We start from the raw sequence: 26,772 nt of genomic DNA on the forward strand, positions 1-26,772 counted from the left end.
TTAGGCGTCGCTAGGGAGAATACAACTTCCAGTACATGTTGGGTGATGTTTTGCCACGATAGCTTAATAATTTAGGAAAATGTTTCTAAGGACGACACCCGAGTAACACCGTTTGTTGACAAGCAGTTTCTACAACCTAATTTGTTGAAAAGAAGCGTACATAAACGATTATTCAACTGAATTAGCAACCCAAAAAGCGCATCAGCAAAAGTTTATGGCTATGCAACAAACCGCGGCCATTACATGTTGCAAGTGTTGCTTGAGCAAGGGCTGTTTGATAATGTAATGATTAAATTGGATATCGCCCGCTAGGTGGCGCTAGTGAGCATACATCTTTTTATATCAGTACATATCTTCAAATGATGGTAATTTAGAGGGATGTGATGTCTCCAGCAACGTTGCTCGCTATGTCAAGGATTGCCCGATGGTTTGGAATAAACCCTTCTAAAAGGGAAAATGTACTTTGGAATATAAAATATTTAAAATAATCCATAAAGAATTGTAAAACGATCCATAAAAAAGTTGTCCATGTTCCATAAAACAAAACTGAAAATCCATAAAACAGTGTGAATGATCCATAAAAAAGGGTGATTTGATCCATAGATTATGTTAAATTGAACCATAAAATAGTCGCAAAAGAGCACTAGAATAGTAATAAAAGAGCAATTAAAATCAACCACACCCAAAACAATTTCCCAATACAAGAAAGGCATTACATCCTTTCGTGCATATTCCGAATTAGGATCATGCCTTCTTCGCATTGTAGGCCAAGCACAGCTACGGCATTATACCAACACAGCTTGATTCATGATGAAATAAAATTATTGAGAATACACGCTACCATATTATCTGCCCGCATGTAAAAGTATTAGTTGGTTTTGCTTGCTGAGGCTGCCAAAAAGGTTGTGTATTCTATACATGAATACCTCTGTGGTGTTTGTAAGAACTTCTGTTTTCATACACAGTTACGCTTTTTTATCTGCGAACAGCTCAATTCCAACCACACTAAACGCATCAACAGTTTACGTTCACGAGAGTGTGTGATATACGCGTTGTTATTTTCCCATAGCGAATGATTTTGGCAGTAAAATCATCGCTCTCTCATTCTACGCTTCAGAGAAGAGTGGAAGAAAATGATTTGTGCTCAAATTGATTTGCGATGATCGTTGACCAGGGCGATGATGTGCGCTGGATTCGCATGTTCGGGAAATAATACAAACTGAAATGAGCTGCCACTGCTGCTCAAAAATGCAAAACTATGTCATCACTGCCTTTATAGTTTATGATACTTTAAATATATATATATATATATATATATATATATATATATATATATATATATATATATATATATATATATATATATATATATATATATATATATATATATATATATATATATATATATATATATATATATATATATATATATATATATATATATATATATATATATATATATATATATATATATATATATATATATTGTTGCTGCGAAATACTGATATAATATCACCTGAAAGTACTGTAGATATAACGAATGCCAGAAATGATTGGCGGACGCTTCTATCAGACAAATGTTGAATTAACTTGTTAGCCCAATGTTCCCATATAGTTAACTTTCTCCTGCGTATAGTGCGCTTAAATAATCATTAATCATTATTAACATATATGAACCTATCTAGTGGCTAGAACTCGCATATCTCTGTTAAATTTAGGGTTGAGAGAACGCCGAAAGCTCAACATGGGGACAGTGTATTGAGATGCCCTCTACAAAAGTTTAGAGAAAAATTAGGAATATGTAAACAAACAACATGCATTTTATTCACCTTTTTTAGCCTGGGATTTAAAGCATTTTCTCGATAAAAAGCTTAATATTTTCTTAATAATATCGTGAATCAATTAGTCTTGAACTATATTTTGCAACCGATTCGTGATTTCAATATGAAACGAGCGCACAATAACGAAAACGTATCATCACCTTCACTAGAGTCGCTTAATATTTATATTTTTCGATAAGATATTTATGAATGATAACCGACTATAAAGGGTGGCAATTCATGCTGTGTAACATTTTTGAACTATGTATTATCGGTTTCTTATGGCTAAAATTAGGTAGATCGAAGTAAAATATGTAAATTATGCATATTTCGGGAAGTGTTTTTCGCCGATATTTTAACCTCCACGCTCTTCTCACGCTCGAGACTTCCGTTCCATATACACCTATCTCTCCCTGCATGAAACATAGCCTTGCTCATTCCGACTAACGTGTACGCGTATGATGTAAATGAAATGCGATTCTCGTTGGTGTGAGTTACCTGATTTTTCTTTGACAGCCAAATGACGCTTTAATTCCCCTATATTAACACATAAGCATCACCCATACTCCACCAATGTGATGATGCTATAAACTGTTCTCTCCAATATGCAGCATGTGATCAGTAGGAAAGCGAAATGGAAACAGCTCCTTGAGCGTGTGTTAGTATTTTCAGAGCGCACATGTATCCGAGTGGAGATGTCCTTTACATGTGTATTAGTGCGGAGTCATTTTAATACTAATTCTCCGATATCGTTACATACACTACTACATTCCCAACTGTGCGTTTGTGTAAGTTTCTGTGGTGTAATCGCCATTTTATGCATTTTTGTCCCGGACCAATATCGCTTTCTATGCATTATACCATTTACAATGCAAAATTCTCATTAGAATCATGCTTATTCGCATGTATTTCATACGGTTCGCGTTTTGGGTGCAGTGACCCATAAAAATATTGGAAATGTTCCATAAAGTGATACATTTTGCGCCATAAATTAACTGACATTGATCCATAGAATATTAACAAAAACACAAGGCGATATGTTCCATAATATCGACAAAAATGTTCCACGGTATTACAAAATGGAGCAATAAAATGTCAGAAAAAGTTCCATAAATTTGATGAAAATGTTTGCTAAATAATTTTTCTTGGTCCATAGAAGATGTAAAAATGAACATTAGAAATGCTATGTATTGATTCATATATCGAACGTTAAATTATGGTTCATGGATATTTACAAAACGACCCATAAGAAAAGAAAAAAAGAAAAAAAACGATCCATTAATATGTGCTTATGCACTAGAAAAATAAATTTAATGAATTCATGCGAAATTTTATGGTAAACTGAAAAAATAAGTTGTGCTTAAAGATTCTCATAACAGTGACAGTGTTTTAACAAGGGAGCTTATACTGGGAGCTAGTGTGATGCGGCTTGGCCGCATATCCGAGGCCAAGGCCCGTAGCTGGAATTGTAAGCAAGCCTGTGGTCCTCTCGTTTGCCCGGTTTACTTAAACATAGGGGCTATAGCTAGTTAAAAGCCGACTGAGCGGCAGCGAAGTCGGACAGTGCACTAGAAAGCGATGTGGCGTAGCCACATTAGTCAGTGTTCGTGTATAAAGTGTCCGTTTTCGCTTCAGATAGTTATTCAGATAGTATTTGCGACTCATGCCAGCCTGTATCAGTGGTCTAATAACTCTCAGCGCTCTAATATCATAAATACCCTGACGTTTAAAGAGTTGCCACGATGATTTCAGGTTAGCTAAGGTCAGTTAGCTGACTAGTGGGATACGGAAGCTGAAGTTTAACTATAATGTATGCATTGTTTGTTGTAGTTTGACATTGCAACCAAATGTAAAAAACTTTATTATTAATTCGAATAGTAAAAATTTCGCATGAATTCATTAAATTTAATTTTTCTGGTGCATAAGCACATATTAATGGATCGTTTTACATTTTCTTTTCCTATGGATCGTTTTGTAAATATCCATGAACCATAATTTAACGTTCGATATATGAATCATTTTTAATGTTCATTTTTACATCTTGCATGCACCAAGAAAAAATATTTAGCAAACATTTTCATCAAATTTATGGAACTTTTTCTGACATTTTATTGCTCCATTTTGTAATACCGTAGAACCTTTTTGTCGATATTATGGAACATATCGACGTGTTTTAATGTACATTGTTAATATTCTATGGATCAATGTCAGTTAATTTATGGCGCAAAATGTATCATTTTATAGTACATTTCCAATATTTTTATGAGGCATTGATTGATTTTAATTGCTCTTTTATTACTATTTTAGTGCTCTTTTACGACCATTTTATGGTTCAATTTTACATAATCTATGGATCAAATCACCCCTTTTTATGGATCATTCACACTGTTTTATGGATTTTCAGTTTTGTTTTATGGAACATGGACAACTTTTTTATGGATCGTTTTTCAATTTTTTATGGATCATTTTTGTTGTTTTAGCGGCGCAAACTTAGGGCTGCCCTTCTAAAATGCCGTCATTTGGAGATACTGCAATAAAAAGATGCTCATAATGTCAAAAAAGAAGATTTTTCACCATTTCGGGAATGAATTTCACTTTGCAAGGCAAGTTGTTGGAAATTCACAATCAATAGTTTTGGACATTTTCGCATTTGGACGCATGGTGGTCCGCCAATGTGTCAAAACGGATTTTTTCAACTTTATGGGAGTGAGTTTTATATTGGATGCAAGTTGTTGGCAGTTGAAAATTAATAGTTTTAGACATTTTCGATACAATTGAAAAAATTTCAAAAAAGAAAATTTTTGAGCATGTCGGGAATGATTTTTTTTAAATGCTGATATTGCTGCTACCGCAAAAAAAAAGTTTCTATTTTGACTCATTGGCGGATCCCCATGTGCATTAAAGATGTCCAAAGCAATTGGTTTTTATCTTTCACCAAATTGCTCTTCAAAATCAAATTTTTTATTAACTCACATGCACCTGGTAGCCCTACACCTCCTCAAGAATTAGTTTGAAAACATCTTTCTAAATTATCATTTTTTGGGATATATTACAATCTACCGTGTAATGAAAGCTTGTACTCTCACTAGAGCCGCATAGTGAGAGTATCCCAAACTAAGCTGTCAACATCGGGCAGTCCTTGACATTTCGACCAACTTTGCTGAAGACATCACCCTTCTAAATTGCCGACATTTGGAGATACTGAAATAAAAAGATATATGCTCACTACACACAGAAAAAAAATTGGTAAAAATAAGAAAGTTCCGCTCTGAGCAAAAAACAACCAACGCCAACTCTTAGGTTGAAAGTAAAACTTTTAAATTAATCAAGAATAATAATCAAAGTAAAAGTTTTCCTTTTAAGCAAATGAAGAATAGTAGTTTTATTTTTAAACTAAGAGTATGCGTTGGTTGTTTTTTGCTAAGAGTGAAAAACTCTTATTTTACCAACATTTTTTTCTGCGTAGCGCCACCTAGCGGGTAATATCCAATTTATTCGTTACATTATCAAACAGCCCTTATCGACATCAGAAACCTATAATATCATTTTCCCAAATTATAAAACTTTCGTGACAAAACATCACCTAACATGTACTGGAAGTTGTGCCTAGTGGCTGAGTTCTGAAATTAACTATTCACCCTCGGGCAGCACTCGACCCGCTGATGAATATTGCTGAAAACACCACTCTCCCAAATTATCATGATTTAGAAATACAGAATTTGAAAAATAATACATGCTCACTAGCGCCGCCTGGCGGATCAATTTCAATTTAATTGGTCCATAATCGCGTAGCCCTTGACCTCCTCCGACTTTGCCAAAGCACCATTTTTCTAATTTATTAGACTTTTGAAATGTATCATATTCTATAATCTGCTGAAATGTGGTACGCTCACTAACGCCACTTAGTGAGAGTATCCCAAACTAACCTGTCACCATCTGGTAGTCTTTGATTTTTTGAGCAACTTTACTGGAGACAGTACCCCTCTAAATATTCTCGCTATTCAGATGAAGAATGATATTGATATTAGTTGAACATTTGCATTCGCACTAGCACCGCCTGGTGAGATAATTCCGAAGTATTATTTCCACCATCCAGGAGCTCTTGACTCTCTGGACAAATCTTCCTAAGACACTACTGCCCATGATCGCATATCAGTCCCATAAAGATAGGAAATCCCATAGAAAACAGGACAACTATGCGATCATGGGTAGACTACCTTTCAAAATAATCAGTATTTCAAAATATTCTTGAGCGTTTTTTCAAAAAGACATATCTACAATGAGTGACTCTCATTGTTTACTTCTGTTAACAATTCGGTCGCTTTAACATTTATCCCTCAACTCTTTGCATGATATGCTAGTCAAAACCACCGTATTTCGATCTGTACTGGAAAATAAGTGAAAAGTGCTATAGTGACGCCGTAATAATCGAAAGAGAAAGTAAACAAAGAGAGTCACTCATTGAAGATATGTCGTTTTGAATAAAAGCTATAGTATTTAATGTTAAGCCCACTCAACGATAGTCACATTCACGATGAGAGGTTCGATTAATTTACTCTCTTTTAAAGCACCCCTGGCGGCACAGTTCTCAACTAATTGGACATCAAATTACTTTAAATTGTAGGTCTGTTTTTCTTTCTTTTCCCAAAAAACGTAAAACCGCTAAATGTTAACGCACACGAAATATTCGAATCAAGCCTTTTAGAATCAACAAAACGTTTAGTTGAATCTAAAACGTGGCGAATGACGGTGCTGTTTCAACCGAAGCTTATTCGCATTTCGGACGGATTGGTGAATAAGGAAGCAGCAGAGGGTCGAGTTTCTTCCATTCATCCAGTGGATAGTGAAATGAGCGGGTCGAGTTCTCTCTCCACCAGGGTGGCAAACCCTACGGATTTTCTCGTAGATCTACGGATGTTTGTCCTTTCTACGGATCTTCTGATTAACTCGTGGAATGTACGGAATTTTCAGAATTCTACAGGCATGCTTTGCTCGATTGGATTCCGAAACTAATCGAACCGTAATGAGTTGATGCATTAGAGTAGGAATAAACGAGAATTCCGAATAATATTCGAATTGAATATTCTTTCCGAATACTGATTTGACTAGTATTCATTCTAGCATATTTCAATTAAGGTGAAGCGATGCCAAAATCACAACAAAAGTTCGGTTATGGTCGGTTATGTTGGGGTTACGTTCAGCATCTGTGTGCGGCTAGGATACTGATAGGAGATGGCACGCGCACAAGCGTATCGCTCAGCAATCAGCTGACTGATTTTTGCACCACGTGTTTGATTTGTTTTAAAAAATAAAAAGGTACAAATTTCCCAAACAAATCAAAATTTCTCAAAGAGAATCTATTCACATGCTTACATACATTGATACAATTTCTAAGCAATCTGAGATAAAACATTTAAGTTACAAACGATTTTGTCGTGCGCGCCAATGCAATGTTTTGATTTTGACGATGAAATAAAAAGAAGAAGCAGAAACGAAAGCAGTAATTTTTGCTGCCACCTTGTAACTCTATTCAGCATGTCCTTAAACTCTTCATTTGGAGTATGGACTAACGTGGAATTCCTAGAATGCCTGATGTAAGGTGTCTCTCACACAATGCTGTTGCGACCCATTTCGAGCCAATATAATCTCCTTGTTGCAAACGTGGCTAAGAAAACACGTTGAATTTTATCGGATCCTATAAGCGAACTTCATTGAATTCCCTAACGTTTGACTGATCAAACCAAACTAGAATCAAACGGTGCACCTTGCGCGGAATAAGTCAAGTTAAACGCATCACTATCAAAACAGCGTCTAGCACCCCCAATCCAAAATCCAGCTCATCCCTGAGAAATCCAATAACGCGCCGTAACTGCCGTATCCAAATGAGCATCATCAGTCGATTTCAGAATGTCTATCAAAAAGAGTTTCTACTCGCAGTTTTGCGCTTCTCACCACCGAGCGACCGACAGACCGATCCACATTGACGGCTCCATTATTCTGTAGGATGTTCAGTATTAAGTTGGACCGTAAAATTACATTGGATTACATCCGGCACTTTCGAAATATCATGGAGTGCAAAACACGAAAAAGATTTGTCCGCTCAATCTGCTCCCGGCACCCAAATTCCAACAAAAACCTCGCACTAAATTCACCAGTCGGGACATTGACTGGCAAAGCTGGTCGTTCAACGAGCACTGAGCTTTCTTGAGAGGACATCCGAAGAAGAAAACTACATTATCATGGAGACGGCTAAAACAATTCACGGAGAGTATTCGGGCTCTCCCCTGCCACCACTAACGCGTCTTCATCGGCACCGCCCATGGAACTCCCGGACACCAAATATCGACACCTTCCTTTCCGGCTCAATCCGGGATCGATCCAGCTCCTGATGTAGCTCTGGCGTTATACCAGCCCAACCAACTTATCGACCGTCGTTTCTCGAACCACATGAAAATCATCACCAACGGATCCAAATTGGAGCGGGAGGTCGGGGTGAGCGGTATAGGGACTGGCCTCTCCTTCCGCTTAACATTCCGTCTTTTCAGCAGATGGTGCCACCATAGCGCTAGCCTTAGTGCGAAAACCGGAGGACATCGCTACGGACATCTACTCAGATTCTCTTTCAGAAATAACGGCGCTGAAAACTGGAGAATCTTTCCACCCCTTCGTACATGCCATCGAGGATCACAACGATGCCCTTACCACTGCATGTAGGGTACCCGGGTACTACGGCATTTGCAGAAAGGAGCATTCCGACGAATTGCGGTACATAGCAGAAAGTCATCTCAAAAACACTTACAAAAATTAAAAGTTCACTGGAAAAATTGGAAGACGCGATCATTGAAAGCAATAAAAAGAATTGTTCCGATTGAGAGTCAAGCACACAAAGATTACGTACACTATATCCCACGTAGAACCTCCTACATTGCCTACCTTTAAAATCCGATGAACAGTTGAACACCTTCTCTCCAACTGTCGCGAGCTGGAGGACCCTCGAAAAGTGCACAACTGTCAAATGATTCCGGAAGAGAGAAGCCATTACTGAGTCTCATCAATGATGCAAATCTTTTCTATAAAATAAAGAACGGACGTCAATCAGGTTGAGGAAGGTGTATAGTGACACACAGACAGTAGCGATACCCGCCGAAGCCAACCAGCTTATGTCGACCGGTAAGATCAAAGTCGGGTAGTCGGTGTGCCCCTTTGCCATTAAACAATTGGAGAAGTGTTGCAGGTGCCTGGGTTTTGGCTATTAAACAAGAAACTGTAGAAGGGACATTTGGTACAGATTGAACAAAGCAATCGAAGTGTTTGCTCTGCACACATCAGGGCGGAAAGGATCACATGACGAAAGGCCCCTTATAGCTAGAGTACAGAAAGACGAAGGCATAACCCAGCATAATCTCAATCGTTGCGATATTACACAGCAACTATTATGGCAGTCAACAACAGAGACGAAGTGCGATGTTGCAATTATTGCAGAACCTTGTAGTGTTCCTCCCGATAACAGTAGATGGCGATGGCGGCAATGCAAGTGATGGGCGGTTTCCCTGTCCAAGAGGTGGTGGATAGCACACACGAAGACTCCGTGATCGCCAGGATCAACGGCGTATTCGTATGTAGCTGTTATGCTCCCCCACGGTGGACACCAGAGCAGCACAATCGGAGGCTGGACGCCCTAACCGACTCGTTAGTCGGACGAATGCCGGTTGTTATAGGAGGAGACTTTAACGCTTGGGCCGTAGAGTGGGGTAGCAGGCTGACCAACGTAAGAGGTTACAGCTTGTTGGAAGCCCTGGCAAAGCTGGATGTAAGACTGTGCAACGAAGGTTCCGCTTGCACATTCCGTAAAGATGGTTGGGAATCCATCATGGACATAGCATTCTGTAGTCCTTCGGTGTCGAATAACACGAATTGGCGAGTTAGTGAGCAGTACACACCTAGCGACCACCAGGCGATCCAATACACCATAGGTTGGCAGAATTGTACTGTAACGCGGAGAGTGAGGACGGGCGAGCGGAAGTGGAAAATAAGTGGACTTCGACAGGGACTTTTGCGTGGAAGCACTTCTTGTTGACAGCTTCGCACCATTTCCGAATGCCGACGAGCTGTCGGAAACATTAGCGAGGGCGTGTGACGTAACAATGCCGATGAAAATGAACCCAAGGAACTACCGGCGTCCGGCGTACTGGTGTCGTGATGGCCAAGAATGTGCGCTGACAAACTGAAAATGATCGTGGAGGGTCTTTTCCCAAAACACGACCCAACTGCATGGTCGCCTACACCGTACGCTGATGAGGACGGTGGAAATGCTGGTGACAAGAAAGTTTCCAACAACGAGCTCCATGGCAAAAGAGCTGAAAGCGAAGAAAGCTGCCGGACCGGATGGTATCCCCAACGCGGCCCTGAAGACCGCGATCTTGGCGTTCCCGGACATGTTCAGGACAGAGATACCTGAACGAAGGCTACTTTCCGGATAGATGGAAGATCCACAACCTAGTGTTGCTGCCAAAACCAGGGAAGCCACCAGGAGATGCAGCATCGTATCAGCCTATATGCCTGCTGGATACTCTTGGTAAGCTCCTGGAAAGGGTCATCGTCAACAGGCTGACGACCTACGCTGAAAGTAAGAACGGATTATTACAGAGGCAGTTCGGGTTCCGGAAAGGGATATCAACGGTGGACGTCATCCGCTTTACAGAATGCGGGTCCCGGACTATTGGTGCAAGGTTCTGAAAAGTAATTTTCAGAACCGAGAGCTGGTCTACTCGACGAACATGGGGCAAAGATCGATTAGGGTCACTGCGGGAGTACCTCAGGGCTCAACGCTCTATATAATGTACAACAGATTGTTAACACTGGAACTGGCCAGGGGAGTCGAGATCGTAGGCTTTGCAGATGACGTTATCTTGACGATAACCGGTGAGACCATTGAGGAGTTGGAGATGTTGAGGGCAGAAACAACAGGCATCATGGAAACCTGGATGGCTGACGCGAAATTGCAGATCGCTCGTCACAAAACGGAGATAGTGCTGATCGGCAACCGAAAGTGGCGAAGGGGCCTACAAAGCAGCGCCACCGGCTAGGAACGGGCCGTGAGACCACAAATTGAGTCTCGGGAAAAATTCCACCATCGGGGAGCAGTTGAGTAGTGCGCGAAGTAGCACCGAGTTCGGGTCATCGGGACGCCAGCGAACCGGAAGTCAGACTCCACTGGAATCGCCTAACCGACCTCGACTCCCTACCGGGTAGCTCGTGAGTAGGCTAGATCCACCGCAGGGGGTTTGCGCGAATAGATCACGTCGAACAGCTCCCAAGTAACAATCCAAATGCTAATTGGTTTTATTTAATTTTAAGGTAGTTTTATCAAGGCATTACATAGTGAATCTGGTTGCTTATGAAAAGGGCATTTAGTTTTATATGCTTGACGGGGTTTAAGAGTGCTTCAAAAACACTTGAAGAAATATCCATAAAACTACATTTTTCATAAGAGTAATTAGTCTTATGAGCAGTTTTAAGAGACTCTTGAGCCTCTTCTTAAGACATCGCTTTCCAACCTCCTTAGAACCAAAAGATAGCTTTATGACGTTCTTGTTGAAGCAAAATGTATCTTAAGAATGCTACCATAAAACCTTCTTAAAGCTTTAAACGAAGTGAAAACACTTTTGCATAAGAGCGTTCTATAATAAACAAACTGTAATGACTGACAGGGTATGTGACGTATCTCAACGGAGAAGCCGTGACATGTACCTCAATCATGTGTAAACAGCCAACTCGATGATTATAAATTATTCATTTAACTTTGCAAATCTGTAGGTGCTGTGCATATAGCGAGATGTCATTAGTTCTTCTTATAGTTCTATTTAACATGCGTTGTTGAAATAAATCAACAACTTTTAGATGGAATTGTAGTTAGCATAATAATTAATCATAGGTATTTTTATTTCAACATTGACATTTTTAATGTTAAATAGACTGGATTTATGGCAATCTTCCATCTAACCTTTCTGTCTTGAAAAATTCTTATTAGTTTTATTCAAGTTCAACAGCTCTTCTTCAAGTGTATCATAAATAAAAATAAATTTATCACGATCTTGAAAAACTCCTATTACTCTTGAGCAAGAATACTTAGTTTTAATAAGATCTTATGGCGGTTTCAGTTAAATCCAATGAAAAGTAATGGCGTCGTGGATATTATTTACCGCTTTGAAATGGTAGCCATTAGCATAAGAATTAAAATAATATTTTTTTTCATATACTGAACTGATTCTCACTGATCGAAATGCATTTCTGAGCTAGAAAAATGTTTATGCGTGCGTTTAATCCAAAATATGACAGTTATGAACATTTACACATGCTATTGAATTTTCGAAACAATTTAATATTTCCTATAAAAATCAATGTTTTAGAGATTGTTTCACGGCGCGTTGAATTTTTCGCACTTTTATATTGCATATTATCGGAAAACTGGCAATCGCATGCAAATTTTCTCAATTATGAGCTTAAAAAGCTGGCCACTTACATTATCGATTTTTATTTGCATCCATTTTGGTAAAGGAATATCATATGATGTATATATTTTTTCCCAAGCTGATTCTTTTCGTCTATCTATCTATCTATCTATCTAACAAAGCAGTTTCGTAGCGCACTAGAAGTGTTCTTGAAGAAAATCATAAAACTATGAAGACTTAAGGTAGGATTTTATATTAGTTTTAAGCCGCTCTTGAACACCACTATAAGAATGTATTGATAAGACCTAAAAGTTTTAAGGAAACCTTAGAAAATACTCTTGAGAACCATTTTAAGAATGGGCCTTTTTCGTCTTAAGAGGGGTTTATGGTTGTCTTGAAGCAGTGTTGTAGAGTAATTGGTTTTATGTTCGGTTTTATGAAGCTAATTTTGAAGATATCTTCAAGTGTACCATAAAACTAAATTTGTTACTTGGGCTAGCAGTGGGTCGTAGGGGTGCCAGTGAATCGGAAGCTACGCTCCTCCCGAAACCAAAACCCGAACACACTTCAGAACCTGCTGGCTGGCCCATTGAGTAGGCTAGGTCCGCCACCGGGGACTAGATCGAGACGAAGCGGGGAGCTAAATGGCTCACGGAAACGAACACCGGTATCTGGAGATATCTACCGCAGTAGGGTAGATTCGCCGCCGTGGGCTATCCGATTAAATCATGATGAAAATGGGAGCTAAATGGCTCAAGAAAGCGGGTATCGGTGTCGGGAGAAATTGCTCCGTCAGGAAACTATCGGCAAGCGTAAGGTGAGTTCACCACCGGAGACTACCCGAGTAGATCATGAGATGCTGATTCCATGAGTCATTGGAGCTGAATGACTCACGGAATAGATTTAGCTCATGTTTCCGTGAGACATTCATCTCAATGGTTCATTGGGACGAGAGCTACATAGAGACGCAATAGATGGAGACGAGAAGCAAAAGAAGAGTCGAGAGTTAAATCAAAGCTGAAAGGTCGAGCTATTTCATGAACCAATTGAGACTCCGAGATAGAGCTGAAGAAAAAGGCGCACAGCGAGATCCGCCCCCCACGAAGAAATACCTTGATGTAGTTCCGTGGGGAAGAATGGCAAAAAAGCAAGGAGTGTTTTTTAGTGGTTGGGTACGAAAGCTTATATTTTGTTTTCTTTTTTTTTTGTGTGTTTCGAATTCATCTCGTCAGTAACTAGCACCATCTGGGTGTCTAGTTAGACGATGTATCTAAACTAGTACCCAAATTAGCACTAGTTAGACACAAAAAATTCCAAACAAGAGCAAGACAAGAGTTCGTCTTCGCTTTCTCGTCAGCAAACCAGAGCTATATTTGCTTCCCAGGACATTACTCGGGACATGTGGCTTTAGGCGTTCACATATGTCGTGTGAACTGCTTGGAATTTTTTGTGTCTAACTAGTGCTAATTTGGGTACTAGTTTAGTTACATCGTCTAACTAAACACCCAGATGGTGCTAGTTACTGACGAGATGAATTCGACACACAAAAAAAAAACAAAACTTAATTAAAATTAGGTATTGTGCCATTAACGCGCAAAACGGTTTAGTCTAATTTTTATTGCATAATACGAAAGGTTGTCGTGGAGTCTACGTCATGGATACTGTACACATACTAGCAGTGTTAGTCCTTGCTCGCGACTACTTTATCCTACAACTGTGCTGTTTCATCCTCATCTTAAAACAGAATTCGATAAACCCTGTTCAATATTGATGGTTAGTAAGATATGATAGAGACAAATCCTCATTTTTTTTCTATTATTATTATTATTCTGAGTAAGGGGTGCAGATATTTCAAAGTTTCAGAAAAAGAATCTCTGGCTATAGAGGACATAGAAATATTTATCCACTATTCCCCATAAAGTTTGTTCGAATGCTCATCTGGTCTACTCGAACAGACCATCTGCTTATGCGTGCCGGTGTGCTTGGTCGAGTCAAATAGTCGTAAAAACAAGTCCTGAATAATTAAGGTTGGACAGAGAATGGGCAAAAATCGAAAACGAAAAAAGCAGTTTTTTTCACACCGTGTGTTAGATCTTCATAAAAAATCGTCAGCAGTATTGTAACAACATTCTACATAAGCTGATTTTATGAAGATCTAGCACACGGTGTGGAAAAAAACTGCCCATTCTCTGTCCAACCTTAATTATCTGTTAGGTGCCAGTCCTGCACTCCTTGCCGGAACTAACTCATACCCAAGGTCAAAATAGTTGACAAATAGCAGGATTCACATGTGTCCCCCCCCCCCCACCTAAACGAATTGATATGTCCACTTGTAAGTAGGAGCTGGCGTGAATATCGACTATCGGAAGCGATAAAGACATTATAGATCATTTTATACATATTCCCTAATCTAATAAACAACAAAGGCTGTCTGCCGATTTTAATACAGAAACGCTATTGATGTGACCATCAAGAAAACGTCAGACGACCTTAATTCACCCCCTTGGACACGAGTTTGGCCTTATCATGCCGTAACGCGGGTGACGGAGTGAAAACTGCCGAATAGGGGCTGAGAACAGCTTAAAGCAACATCGGATATTTTTCCAAATGTGAATGATATTCAAGACTGGCTTGGACAGTTCCATCGAGCCTAGTTTGCATATCTTACATAACTAGACTCACTGTTCTCCATTCACCCACGTAGGTAAAATTTATAGTGAATAAAAACGTGATGGAATAACCATTATTGGGATTGAGGAAAATACGCCATCTTTTCTTCAAATACTCCTGCGTTATAGCGAGTTTGTTTGGGTTTTTCCCATTGTGATTATACAAATGAGAAGCTTAAAGCCATTTGGAAAGCGTAGAACACAGAACAGTTGATAAACAGACAAAACATTCAACTCAAAAAATGGAACGAATTTCGGCATGCAAGAAACCCGAAACATAGTAAAGCTAATTCGGACAACATATAACTTATTAAACATCACAGTAACAATAACAAATATCACAGACAAAGCACAGATCCTGTCACGATAACAGTGAAAGAAAAAACAAATACCTTTTGGTTTGTACTCTCGCTTCTTGATCTGCGAGTATCCACGTAGGTGAACCGAATTTCCAGAAAGTATGTTCATCGCATGTTCCCTTCCCTTCAACATCGTACTGACCGGGTGGTTCCAGTTGTTCAGTAACCGCCTGGCACGTGATCGCGGTAGCATCATCAGCAGGCTCAATTTTCGCTGGATTCCCTCCGATGAATCGTCAATATCGGCTATTATTACTTTGACAACATCGATCTGCAACTCGAGAACATGATGTTCGACGTATTGCATGAAGTTGTCAAACGTTAAAGCCCGGTAGCCCAGGTAGGTAAAAAAGGAAGAAAATCCCAATGGAAAAGGGAATGCAAGCGACTCGGTAGCCAAGCAGTACCGTTCCAGCACGGTGAATAGCTTCAGCTGTTGAGCGCTGGTTAGTTGATCTCTGAAAAAATGAGCACATTAGCATTAGACGATAAATGTTTGAAGAATACTTACACCAAAGCAAATCCTCTTTCGGTTTCCAGCACTAAGTCTAGTCCGGCAGTCTTACAAACAAGCATACAGAGTGCACGAGACTGCTCCAACTGAGCCGCCACGTACCTCGTAGCAACGGCATGCACGTGTGATGGTGCAGGATTGCTATCATAAAAAGCGTTCTTCAGCCATCGAAACCCGCTAACCTCTTTCACACTGTGCTTCACTAGATGCATGCTAAGCTCCCTCAGGTTCACATTTAGCACCAGTTCCTGTTTGCTAGCGGTACAAGCTTCCGTTTCGATGAATGGTAATAAATCATTCTGCATTCGCCGCGAACTGGCAGAAGCAAACTCGGCTGCAACATTCATGATCGGATTCGCCGGAGACATTGGGGTGGTACAGCGAGACAGTGCCTCCGGTTGGTAGCAAGTGAGTGAGTACATTAGCTTCTCCGTTACCTGTTCCTGGGCGAAACGAGCCCGTTCCTTGTTATCGTTCAAACGTTCCCACAGGCAGGTCCAGATGTCTTTCCGATACGGCGATAGCCGCTGTTGAGGTGAAAGCAGCATCATCGATGTGTTGTAGAGAGTTTCGTGGGACAGCCCGACACTGAGATTGGACACCTTGGCCTGTATAGGTTTGGAGGTATTGCACGTGGTCAGCGGAAGCAGTCGAAATAGCGCCAGTTGGTCTTGGGAAAGCCCTTTCTTGGCAGATGCATAGGAACCCGAGATAAGAGCTTCCTTCAGCAGGGGTACCGTGTCCAAGTGAAGCGGCCGCTCCATAATGATGCCGAGGAGCTGAGGGTAATTACAAGAAAGAAATACGTTAAATCGGGTTCAGTATTAGCTTTTGGAGTAGTTCTCAGCCCTATACCGACTAAAACTAACTCTCCTAGACTTAGAGGACGCGGCTTTCGAAACTGAACTTGAACGATTTGTAATTAAAAATCCTGCCTATTGTAATAATCTAATGCACTCATTCGAAACCAGACCAAAACTTACCTCGGAAAAAATCTCCACAATATCCCCGCTAGAATGCGCCAAAAAGTAGTGCACAATCGCCAACCTGTTGTCCACTGAAGTATCATTGCGGAATGCTTCAATCAGATGCCCCTTCGGGATGGTGATCGAAATCAGATCCAGCGTGACCGAGTCGTAGCAAATGTTGTTAGTAGCAAAGCATGGCACCAAATGCGTCACCGGTTGTCTCGTGAACGGTGGGCATACTATGTGACAGCACGGTTCATGTGACACACCCACATCCAGCAGGTGCATGAAAAGATCCGCCTGAAAGACGAGCATGTGGTGATCGCCGTGCAGTGTAAATGTTGGCTTCATCGATTTGGCCTTCTCCCACGGGATGCCCGGAATGATACAATGAATAACGCATCCATGATGCAGTATTGTAACGGAGTATGCAAAATGCACATCGCAAATGTTCTGCGACGTAGAAGCTTCCTCGTCCGATTGTTTGATCGGTTGATACAGATAGTAATGGCAAACGTACAGCATTCCGACTGGATCACTAACGATGATGAGATTGAGGGATGAATCGTGGATGCGCAACGGAACCGTGTCGTCTTCGTAGATATCCTCCGTACCCGAGCTGGAGGTGGGAATGTTTGGCAGATTCAAAGGAATATTTAACACTGTTTCAGTGCGGAGATCGTCATGGAACTGAAATGCTGATAAGGTGGGTTTCATTTTTTTCTCGGCCGAACCGTCGTCTTTTTCAAACAATGTTTTCGGAGCAGGTTTCATGTGAATGTAATAGAGGGCCTGCACGGATGGGTCCCACTGTGCCCATACAAAGCCTTTGGTAATAGTTTCACTTTTCAGGCAAGATTTGTCGAAATACCAAGCAGCCGGGTCAGTGTAGTTAAATTTAGAACTGCTTCCGATGAGATCGTCTTTGCCTGCAACCAACTTACTTTTCAAAGTGGCAGTGTACACCAGAACCTGCTCGTGGTGAATCAACAATATAAACTTATCCTGTTGACTCTTCTCAAATGTTGCCAAATTTCGCCACAAAAATTGTGCCATCATCTGATGGTTTCGGTCAACTTCCATTAACATGAAAGGTTCAACATTCTCATTATCCTTAATTTCTACCAAAAAGCATCGGTAAATGTGCGTCTTTCTACCCGAATCTTCATGCTTCAATTCTTTGACAGTATACAGAAGCAGAGTCTTGGTCAAATTTACTGAGGCCTGTATCACATTTTCTCTCCCCGGAAATGTATACAATATCTGCAGGGTTTTGTGCTTTGGAGAATACGTTCCAACTTTGTTCTTCTGTTCGGCGCGATTGTTTGCATCGAAAGCAACCCAACTAGCTAGTAACGTTCCATCCTGCTCCTTACCTAAAATTCGCCATTCGATTGCTATTTCTAAAAAAAGGAAGCCAGCCAATTAATTGAGCACTAATCCAATGAAATTCAGTATACGCACCTTTACTTCCAGCAATCGAAAGCAATCCGCAAAAATTCGCGGCTAGATTTTCTTGTTTCAGCATCTTTCAAATTGGTTCGCTTTTCTTAAATTCCGTCACATCCACTTTTGTATAGTACAAAACTATTGAGAAAAATCGATAAAACTCGCGATTGTTTCAACTTGAGACTAATACTATAATCGTTGTGCATACTTACGTAACCTTATAACACTGAAAGGGAAATCTTTTAAAACATAATTAAAGTATGAAAGTTTTTAATTCATTCTGGAACACGGACGAGATTTAAAAGAATGGCACAGAACACCCACAGAACAATCGATGATGGTGCTGGAATTTTATGATAACAGGCGCTGATGGCGCATGAACAACGAACACAACAAATCTGCCAACCTCCAGCAGTAATCAGCGTCGCGACGCATTTTATCAACAAAATCAGCTACTGACAGCTGTTGGGAGTGATGCCATCTTATTGAAAATCAGATTTGTTTAACAAGTCTAAAGGGCTAAATTTAAACTACTCCTGACAGCTGTCAGTTTCGGCCATCAGAAAAAGTTAATCTTTCATTTGAAAAGGGCCTAACCAACTAACAACTTTGTTCTTATTTTTTACATTTTTTCACCCGCGTGTTAGAGAAAAGCGTGTTTCGTTACTAGGGTTGCCACCCCTCGAGGTTTGACCCGGAGACTCCGGTTTTCGGGAGCGATCTCCGGGTCTTCGGGTTTTACATCAATTTCTCCGGGTTTGGTGGGAAGAAGCATAGGTTGAATTTTTTTGAAATTAATTGATTCTTTATAAAATATTTAAAAAGTCTAAGTTAACTATTACTCTAGTTCAGATTTATTTTGCCCGACTAACCTTTTGTTTCAAGGTGGCGAAGAAAAGTTCACCAAATATTAATAATTTCTTTCACAAAGCAATGAAAATGAAAAACAAATAAAATTACTACAAATTAACCTTCCGGCAGTCAGTTCAGAGCGCGAAAATCTAACGAAATCGTCTTAGGGCACCAGCGGCTGCTCGTTCGGTAGGCCATATGCGCGACTTTCGGAGGGTTAAGAAAACTAATATTTCGTCATGTGCTACAATTGAAATGTTGCATTCCACTAAGTCGTTCAAAATGGTGTAAAAAGGTTTTTTTGTTGCAATTTTACCAAATAATTTCACTCATAGTGGTGCTTATCACGAGCTGCACTAAGGTCTAGCAGATTTGTTCTAATCCAACTGACTAGGTCAACATCAAACGAGTTCTTCCGGTGTTGTTGCTACTCCGGCTGCGATCCTTAACTGGGCTAGGGAGGTGAGTTTTGCCCCTTTGTTGTGAAATGAAAATTTATTGGTGATGAATAACCGACACCACATAGTGTGATGCCGCAGCTCTGCCTCCTTTGCTATCCTTTTCCTATTAGTTGTGGATGAGAGCAATGCTCGTTCAACTTATCCTCTACAGTGAGAAAGGTGGTGCTTTTGTATTCTTGGCACTTAGTCGGGAAAGTGAAATACTACACCACATTAAACCGATAAAACCGTTCTAAACCGTCAAAAAATTACAGCTATACTTTAACGTAGTAATTAAAAGCGATTAAAGTGCTCTAAAATGCCGAGCAATTGCTTTGATTCCAATTTCTGTCTCATTCCACTCAAAATCCACCCCCCGATCAGTGAAAATCTCCGGGTCAAAGCCTCTCCAGAGGTGGCAACCCTATCGGAGAGGGAGAAAATCAGTCCAGTTTCATTGTTTGTGTTGTTTATATTTCAATACAAATATTACTACACAGAAAAAAAATGTTGGTAAAAATAAGAGATTTTCACTCTTAGCAAAAAACAACCAACGCATACTCTTAGTTTAAAAATAAAACTTTTGTTTTGAGTACTATTCTTCATTTGCTTAAAAGAAAAACTTTTACTTTGATTACTATTCTTGATTAATTTAAAAGTTTTACTTTCAACCTAATAGTTGGCGTTGGTTGTTTTTTGCTAAGAGCGGAACACTCTTACTTTTATCAATATTTTTTTTCCTGTGTACCTAATATCTTAAGACTAAATGAAGGTGCTCACTAACTAGTATAAGCGCTGCTTGTTTGTATGCTGATGATTCCAAAAAATCATGAATCATTTAAAAATAATGCATTAGAATAAAGATGCATTATTTTTATAACAAAGCACCAAACCCCCAAAAAGTCTTTAAAAATGAATTATCGAAAGTAAAAAAAATCTGAACAAGAAAATTTCCCTTGTGAACAAGTTTACGCTCTTTTTTTAGAAATTGCTCTTAAATAAAGATTGATCCGCCATTTTAGACCCACAGACCCAAAAAAGTGGTTTCAACGATTTGTATAGAAGCTGTCAAGTTGTTCCCCCTCTGGAGTTCAATATATGGGAGCTGTTAAGTTATCCCCGGGCTGCAGCGATGCCAGATTTACAGTCATGTCTGTATTTTACAGGCTTTTGATGGTCTCCTACAGACGTAATCAGAAATCTACAGACTTATAGTGCTTAACGAGTGATTCCTTCACAATAGTTTACAAATTTCAAACTACATTTAAAGTAATAACATAATATAAATACAGTTTAAACAACCATCTACAGACTTGTACAGACATTTTAATTATTCTTCTACAGACATTTCACAAAAACATGTGGCATCGCTGCCGGGCTGTGTGTATGAAGTCAAGACATGTGTATGAAGTGTCTGTAGTATAGACGTACTCCTTTCCTCCAGATATTCCACTGGTAACAACTTAATACACTTGACGAGGAACTCGATTAAAGCTATAATTTTGTCCATCCTTAAATGTAATTATGTAAAAACCACAATTGGGGTCAAGGGGTCTGTTGGTGAGGATACAACAAATAAACAAATTATAGAGAATAAAAAAGCACCATTATTTTTTTTAAATAGGGTTATAATGAATGTATCAAATTTCTTTGGCGAATTTGTTAATGTTTAGGATTGACAGTTAGGCCCATTTCAAATGTTTAGCTTGAAATATAAACAGGGTGAAAATTCGATCGTGAACCGACAAATGGGCGAAACTAACAAATGTACACAAACAGAGATTTGATTAATATCTGAAAGAGGAGTAAAAATACTTTATAAAAAATATAAAAACTCATTTATAAATATTTCACACTTCATGAAAATCAATAAAAAACAAAACGGCGGATCCGACTTTCGACTGTAAACAAAAAGCCAGGTGGGTTACGCCTCTGCATTTCTAAGGTAGTGTATACAGGCGAAATTGACAGCATCATTATTTACAAGGTCCGTAAACAGAATCGCCCTAAACAAAAACCAAGTGCTTGTTACGCCCAGGAAGAATAACAAATTTTCCCCTCCAGCGAGCACGGCGAAAGCCACATTTGATTTTTGTTTTTTTGGCGACACTGCAGGGCGAAATTGAGAGTCGTCAAAACAAGAGGGCGACTCAAAAATGGCCTAATCAACATTTCATAACAACACTCGGCGAAATAATCTGTTTTCAATTTTATCAACGAAAACGTTATTATATAAAACATTTTAGTTATGCTTCCGAAAACTAGTATTGTTTCAAAGTGTTTCAATACATTTGAAGGCGCAGTATGCAAACACTGTTAAAATACGATTTAATTTTCTGAACCGAATTTTCAAAGCTATTTTTCTCGATTCGATATCATTGCGACTTCGGCCCTTTGGTCGATTCATGATCGAATTGTTTATGTTGTTTTCATTTGTTAACTACAGGCTGATTAATAGTAAATATTTCAGTATAAACAGAATACATATAGTCGCAAACTAAATTCATTGATTTTTAGAGAAAACAGAATAATGAGTGCATGTTGTATCTGCAAGAAACACCGTGTACCCGGATCGAGTGTAACGTTTCACAGGTTTCCAACGGACAAAAATCTTGCTCGTACGTGGTGTAAAATTATTGGCCTTGAGCATCTCCCGCTGCCATCGGCAAGAGTTTGTGAAGAACATTTCGGCGATGAAGATTATTCCGCCGTATATGGTAAGCATAGTTTGATAGTTATTCTTCAATTTTTGTAGTCGTCAGCAGCGCTAATTAAATTTGTGAGATATCAGACTCCACCTCAAACACCGGGATTGGAAAGCTGAATTTAACGTTCAGAAGTTGAAATAGGAAGAAATGTAGACGAAGCGTGCATTGGAGAAGAAGCGGATGTCTAGAGGAGGAAACTCGCGAAAAGGAGAGGATAATCCAGCGTTACCAACGCCAATAGGAAACAAAATTGGTACAGTCTGTGACAGTACTGTTCTTCACATACAGCGATACCCAGGACTGTCAGAAACACTGAAAAACCAAGTACAACGCTATTTCAAAGCAACGGTGCGATTCGTTTACAATATAAGACGGAGGAACTTTGCAACCACCGTTGCGAACATAATTCTTGGGCACGACTTAATGATGAATTATCACCATAGAATCTGCTGCTTCATGCGACAGGAATTTCATCGAAATCCGTCCGGCTGTTTTTTTTTTAATTTTTATTAACGTGACTTTAAATTTTAATTCATTCGTCACGCGTCCGGCTATGTACTATAACACCTTCAGCGAGAGTATCAGGAACGATCTCGATCTTTTATGGTCCCTCGACATACCACTTCAATGAGGAAAAGCCTACTCATTGCAGGAGCCATAAGCTGGAACCAGCTTCCGTTGGCAACAAGAGAGCAGAGCACACTAAATACGCTAAGAGCAGCTGATTAATGCTCTAATATTAATCTTTCTGTAACATTTCTCCTTGTCCAGACAAAAGGTTAAATCACCAGGCTCTCGTTCGATTAATAAATTATAAATTACAATCCTTCAAGCAAAAGCATCACGGAAGAAGCATGTGCAGATATAGCAAATCAAATCCGAGCAGAGTTCATTCCAGAAGCTGTAGACAAAGAGCAGCAAAAGCTCAAAGTTGAGAAAGTTAAATGATTACTAACTTTGAAATGAAATCAGGCGCTGCCAGAATCATTCGAAGCAAACAGCAAAGTCCACTGCGAAAACCGTACATTTTGAGCCAGGCAGAAAAATGTCAAGCAGTTATGATCAACGATGAAGAGACAACACGTTCTCTAATGGCTTTGGAATGATCTCCGATATGATTAAACCAACGAAAGGAAGACGACAAAAATCACTATCTCTGAAATTTTATTAGCAACAACAGAAGAGCGTTTCGCGGCATCACTAAATTTTTCTTTATTTTTTTTCTCAGGGCTTACCAAAACAAAAATGTTGGTTGCTGGAGCTGTACCAAATAAAAATATGCCCCCATCAGGTAAAATGGAATTCCCACAACAAAATAACATCTAGTAAATTGTGTTAATCTTTAAGATAACAAACGAAAAGCTGATCCTCCCAACCCTGTCCCCACTAAACATGCCCGTGTTGAGGTCCCACCGTATCTATTGGAAATTGCTGATATTCTTAATGAAACCGCCGATTCTAACACAGTTGAATATTTCCACGATTCGAGCGCTCAAACCATCACCATTCGTTACGACGGAAAAACAGAACCCCAACTCCCCGGAGTTAAACATTCTGTATTCTGCCACCGATGCAACGCCGTTTTCAAGAACCAATCCGACCTTAAGTTGCATATGAAAATTTGCATAGAAAAGCTTAAACCGTACCAATGCGCCACGTGTTCAGCATCATTTGACACCATAGGTGCTCTAGGTAAACACAAATGCAACCAGACACCTGATGAAGATCAATCCAAACCGATTAAAAAATCACACGATCAGATGGAAGAGGGTTTCCGGATGTCAGCGGAAGATCAAGAAAAGTTAGGATTTCTGTCGAGGTCGATAGCTGGAAAAGAATACGACTCTGATTCGGAAGGGTACGATTCAACGGATGAGTCGCGTCCAAATAAGAAATGTGAAGAATGTATGTGTTTGATACCGGTTAGAAAAATGGAAAGTCACTATCAGAAACGTCATGAAGGTTGTGCTCCGCCTTTTGCTTGTAGGGTATGTGAAGCAAGGTTTGCTTCCTGTGCCGAGTTGTGTAAACATTTAAAGTCTCACTCGCGTGATCAGCTAGCGGAATGCACAAAAAAGCATCCAAACGGTTTGAGATACTTCAGAAGAAACTACCACCATTTTGAGTGCTGTTTGTGTGGAAATGTTTTTGACACGGAAGAAGCTGTTCGTGTTCATCAAGTTACGCATTTATCCGAAAGGATCGGATGTCCGATTTGTCGATCTGTTTTCTCCGATAAATCAACGTTTTTGGAACATCTTCGAGAACATCAAGGTATATAAGCTGATAATTACAGTTTAAAGATGAGATTATTAAAAAAAACATGTTCCTGGTAACTCGAACTGTATACATCAGCCCTTCATGAGAGCGGTTGTTTAATAAAAAAAATCGAATAGAAAACTAATTGGCTTATTTTGTTTTGTTTTATTGAATCTTAAAATTATCCCCCACAACTACCTTGGGTTTGACGGTGGGCTCCAGTCTACATTTTTTTACATTTAGAGATTTATATTGTGGACCTCTTAGATTCTGGCGGTCCCAAGAATCTGGCAGCAAAACAACACGTGGGTTAGGTGCCAGATGGAAGCGAAGAGGTACGACATCAACGACAAAAATAACTCAATTTGACGACTGGCACCGATGCAGTATCCTGTGGTTATTGGTTCATTACATACTTAAATTAAATATCATTCAATTTGCATAGTATATTGAATTTCAGTGAATTATCCAAATTATTGGGGCCATATCAATTCAAATACTTAAAATCTGCCTAGTAATTGTGAAGAACCATCATCCACGTGGACCAAACCAATCAAATAAAGTGGTTTTGTTCCCAAATATAGGCAACATTGAATAGGCCTCTCCCCTAGACTGATTGGATTGACGGTATTGCAAACATCTTCAAGCAATATTACATGAACCTGATTGAGCAAACTTAGTACACCAATTATCAACAATTACTACTAGTTTATTCGTAAATCTACATTTAAAGTGTCATATTCTATTGAACATAGTTGTGGCTTTTCAGGTTGCAAAACACCTCAATAGTGATGCCTCGAGGAGGCTTAGATAACTTAAGCCTTTTTATTGCATGCTTTTATCTACTGTCACTTGACCAAACCAAAGTTCAGCCATTCGAATATTTGTATTCTGGTTGCAGTTGAAAACTGGAAAATCCAACAAGCTACAATCGTATTTTCTCTGGTTCTAAACAATGGAATCGCGCCGGAAGTGGTGCGCTGTATTCGTACAATGATGCGCTATACATCGCACTGCTTCCGACATCATGGATTAGCACTAAACAAAAGAACAAACGATTGTCACTGGTTGAATTTTCCAGGTTTTAACTGTAACGACAGTATATTGTGCGGACTACTAATGCTCTTTTTTGTCCTTATGCTCTATGTCTTAGCCTTTTGCACATCTCATTTCAATTTATTTCCCGCTTTGCCCATACTTATCACAAGAACTAATGTTTTTCTCTGATAAATACGAGCTAGGGTGGAACTCATTGAGCAAATCACGTGTACTATTGCATTGTAGTGGAGCCGGTTACATATAAATGAATTCAAACCCGCGAAGTTATACACATGCTAGCATACACTACATTAAAACAGCCACGCGATTAAACGCGCTAACATAGGAACGCTCGTGTTCTTCGCGATAAGACATATCCGAATATCCACCGAACAAAATGCAATATGCATATCAGTGTGGGAAATCCACCATCACTCTGCTTCACGATATTGTTTACATCATTGAAAAAACCTTCTCGGGCAAGCAATCTAGCTTGGGTGTATTCCTAGATATTGAGGATGTTTTTACCTGAGTGCATATAAGGAGAGTGACGACACTGTCAAAATTGGAACAATGATTATTTGTCAGTGTCATTCCAAACGAGTCAAATCCATGTATTTTGAGAGGTCGTTTCTTCGTTTGGAATATTACTGACAGATAATCATGACAGTTGTCTTCACTCTCCTTACATACACTCTGGTTTTTACCAATATGTTCTTCCAGTCTATTCTCGAAGCGACAAGCAGTCATGCAGTATCTGCATGTATCCCGGGTTGGATAAACGCAATACTTATTAATCGCATTCTTTACTTGTCACTGATACAGACAGGTATAGAAGTTGAGTATCTTCGCGATGATGTTCGGGGTACAGTCGGCCCTTCAACAGAGCTTGTGCGACAAAGTTGTAAACTTCTACTCCGATAGTCAGACTGCAATCAAGGCCCTTAGCAAGGCGAAATCACGGCCCAAGCTAGTGATCGTTGTAGTGACCACCCTAGGCTTTATCGTAGCGGTGTAATCGATGTTTAGATAAAGATCTAATCGATGCAATAAAGAAGGCTCATTCGAGCTTATACCGTTGATATAGATGGACGCGTACTTAGTGCTATTTAAAGTAGATTTTATAAAAAAAGAAAAACCTTTTGTTAACCCTTTCATGCCCAACTTTTTTCTAGTGCATGTAGGGTTCAAAACTATTTTCCTTGAAAACGCTGGAGTCAAGAAACACGAAAAGCCTATTTTCAT

The 26,772-nt window shown here is 39.6% G+C and overlaps 2 protein-coding genes across 4 annotated transcripts in view; one reads left to right on the forward strand and one right to left on the reverse strand.

Moving 5' to 3' along the window:
• LOC131678328 (protein pigeon) overlaps window positions 1-18,668 on the reverse strand; it is a 22,117-nt gene extending 3,449 nt beyond the window's left edge. For both annotated transcript variants that reach the window (XM_058958391.1, XM_058958390.1), the window contains exons 1-5: window positions 18,443-18,668; window positions 18,246-18,368; window positions 16,797-18,184; window positions 15,811-16,592; window positions 15,333-15,757 (exon numbers count right to left, since the gene is read on the reverse strand). In XM_058958391.1, coding sequence (XP_058814374.1) covers window positions 15,333-15,757; window positions 15,811-16,592; window positions 16,797-18,184; window positions 18,246-18,309 — 2,659 coding nt within the window. In that variant the 5' untranslated portion in view covers window positions 18,310-18,368; window positions 18,443-18,668. The remainder of the gene's footprint in view (window positions 1-15,332; window positions 15,758-15,810; window positions 16,593-16,796; window positions 18,185-18,245; window positions 18,369-18,442) is intronic.
• A 2,988-nt stretch (window positions 18,669-21,656) lies between these two features.
• On the forward strand, window positions 21,657-24,634 carry LOC131678330 (zinc finger protein 26-like). 2 transcript variants are annotated; one of them, XM_058958394.1, is made up of 4 exons: window positions 21,657-21,979; window positions 22,040-22,239; window positions 23,459-23,521; window positions 23,578-24,634. In XM_058958394.1, the coding sequence occupies exons 2-4, from the start codon at window positions 22,053-22,055 to the stop codon at window positions 24,510-24,512; spliced, it is 1,185 nt and encodes a 394-aa protein (XP_058814377.1). In that variant the 5' UTR covers window positions 21,657-21,979; window positions 22,040-22,052; the 3' UTR covers window positions 24,513-24,634. The 2 variants fall into 2 exon arrangements, with proteins under 2 accessions (XP_058814377.1, XP_058814378.1); XM_058958395.1 differs by lacking the exon at window positions 21,657-21,979 and having other exon boundaries at window positions 21,986-22,239.
• Window positions 24,635-26,772: the final 2,138 nt, after the last annotated feature.

The sequence above is a fragment of the Topomyia yanbarensis genome, chromosome 2, assembly GCF_030247195.1.
Source record: "Topomyia yanbarensis strain Yona2022 chromosome 2, ASM3024719v1, whole genome shotgun sequence".
NCBI classification, from domain to species: domain Eukaryota; kingdom Metazoa; phylum Arthropoda; class Insecta; order Diptera; family Culicidae; genus Topomyia; species Topomyia yanbarensis.

Coding starts and splice junctions, on each gene's coding strand:
- LOC131678330 (XM_058958394.1), top strand. CDS start 22,053: ATGAGTGCATGTTGTATCTGCAAGAAACACCGTGTACCCGGATCGAGT. Junction 22,240..23,458: donor AGATTATTCCGCCGTATATG/GTAAGCATAGTT, acceptor TTTTTTTCTCAG/GGCTTACCAAAACAAAAATG. Junction 23,522..23,577: donor TAAAAATATGCCCCCATCAG/GTAAAATGGAAT, acceptor TTAATCTTTAAG/ATAACAAACGAAAAGCTGAT.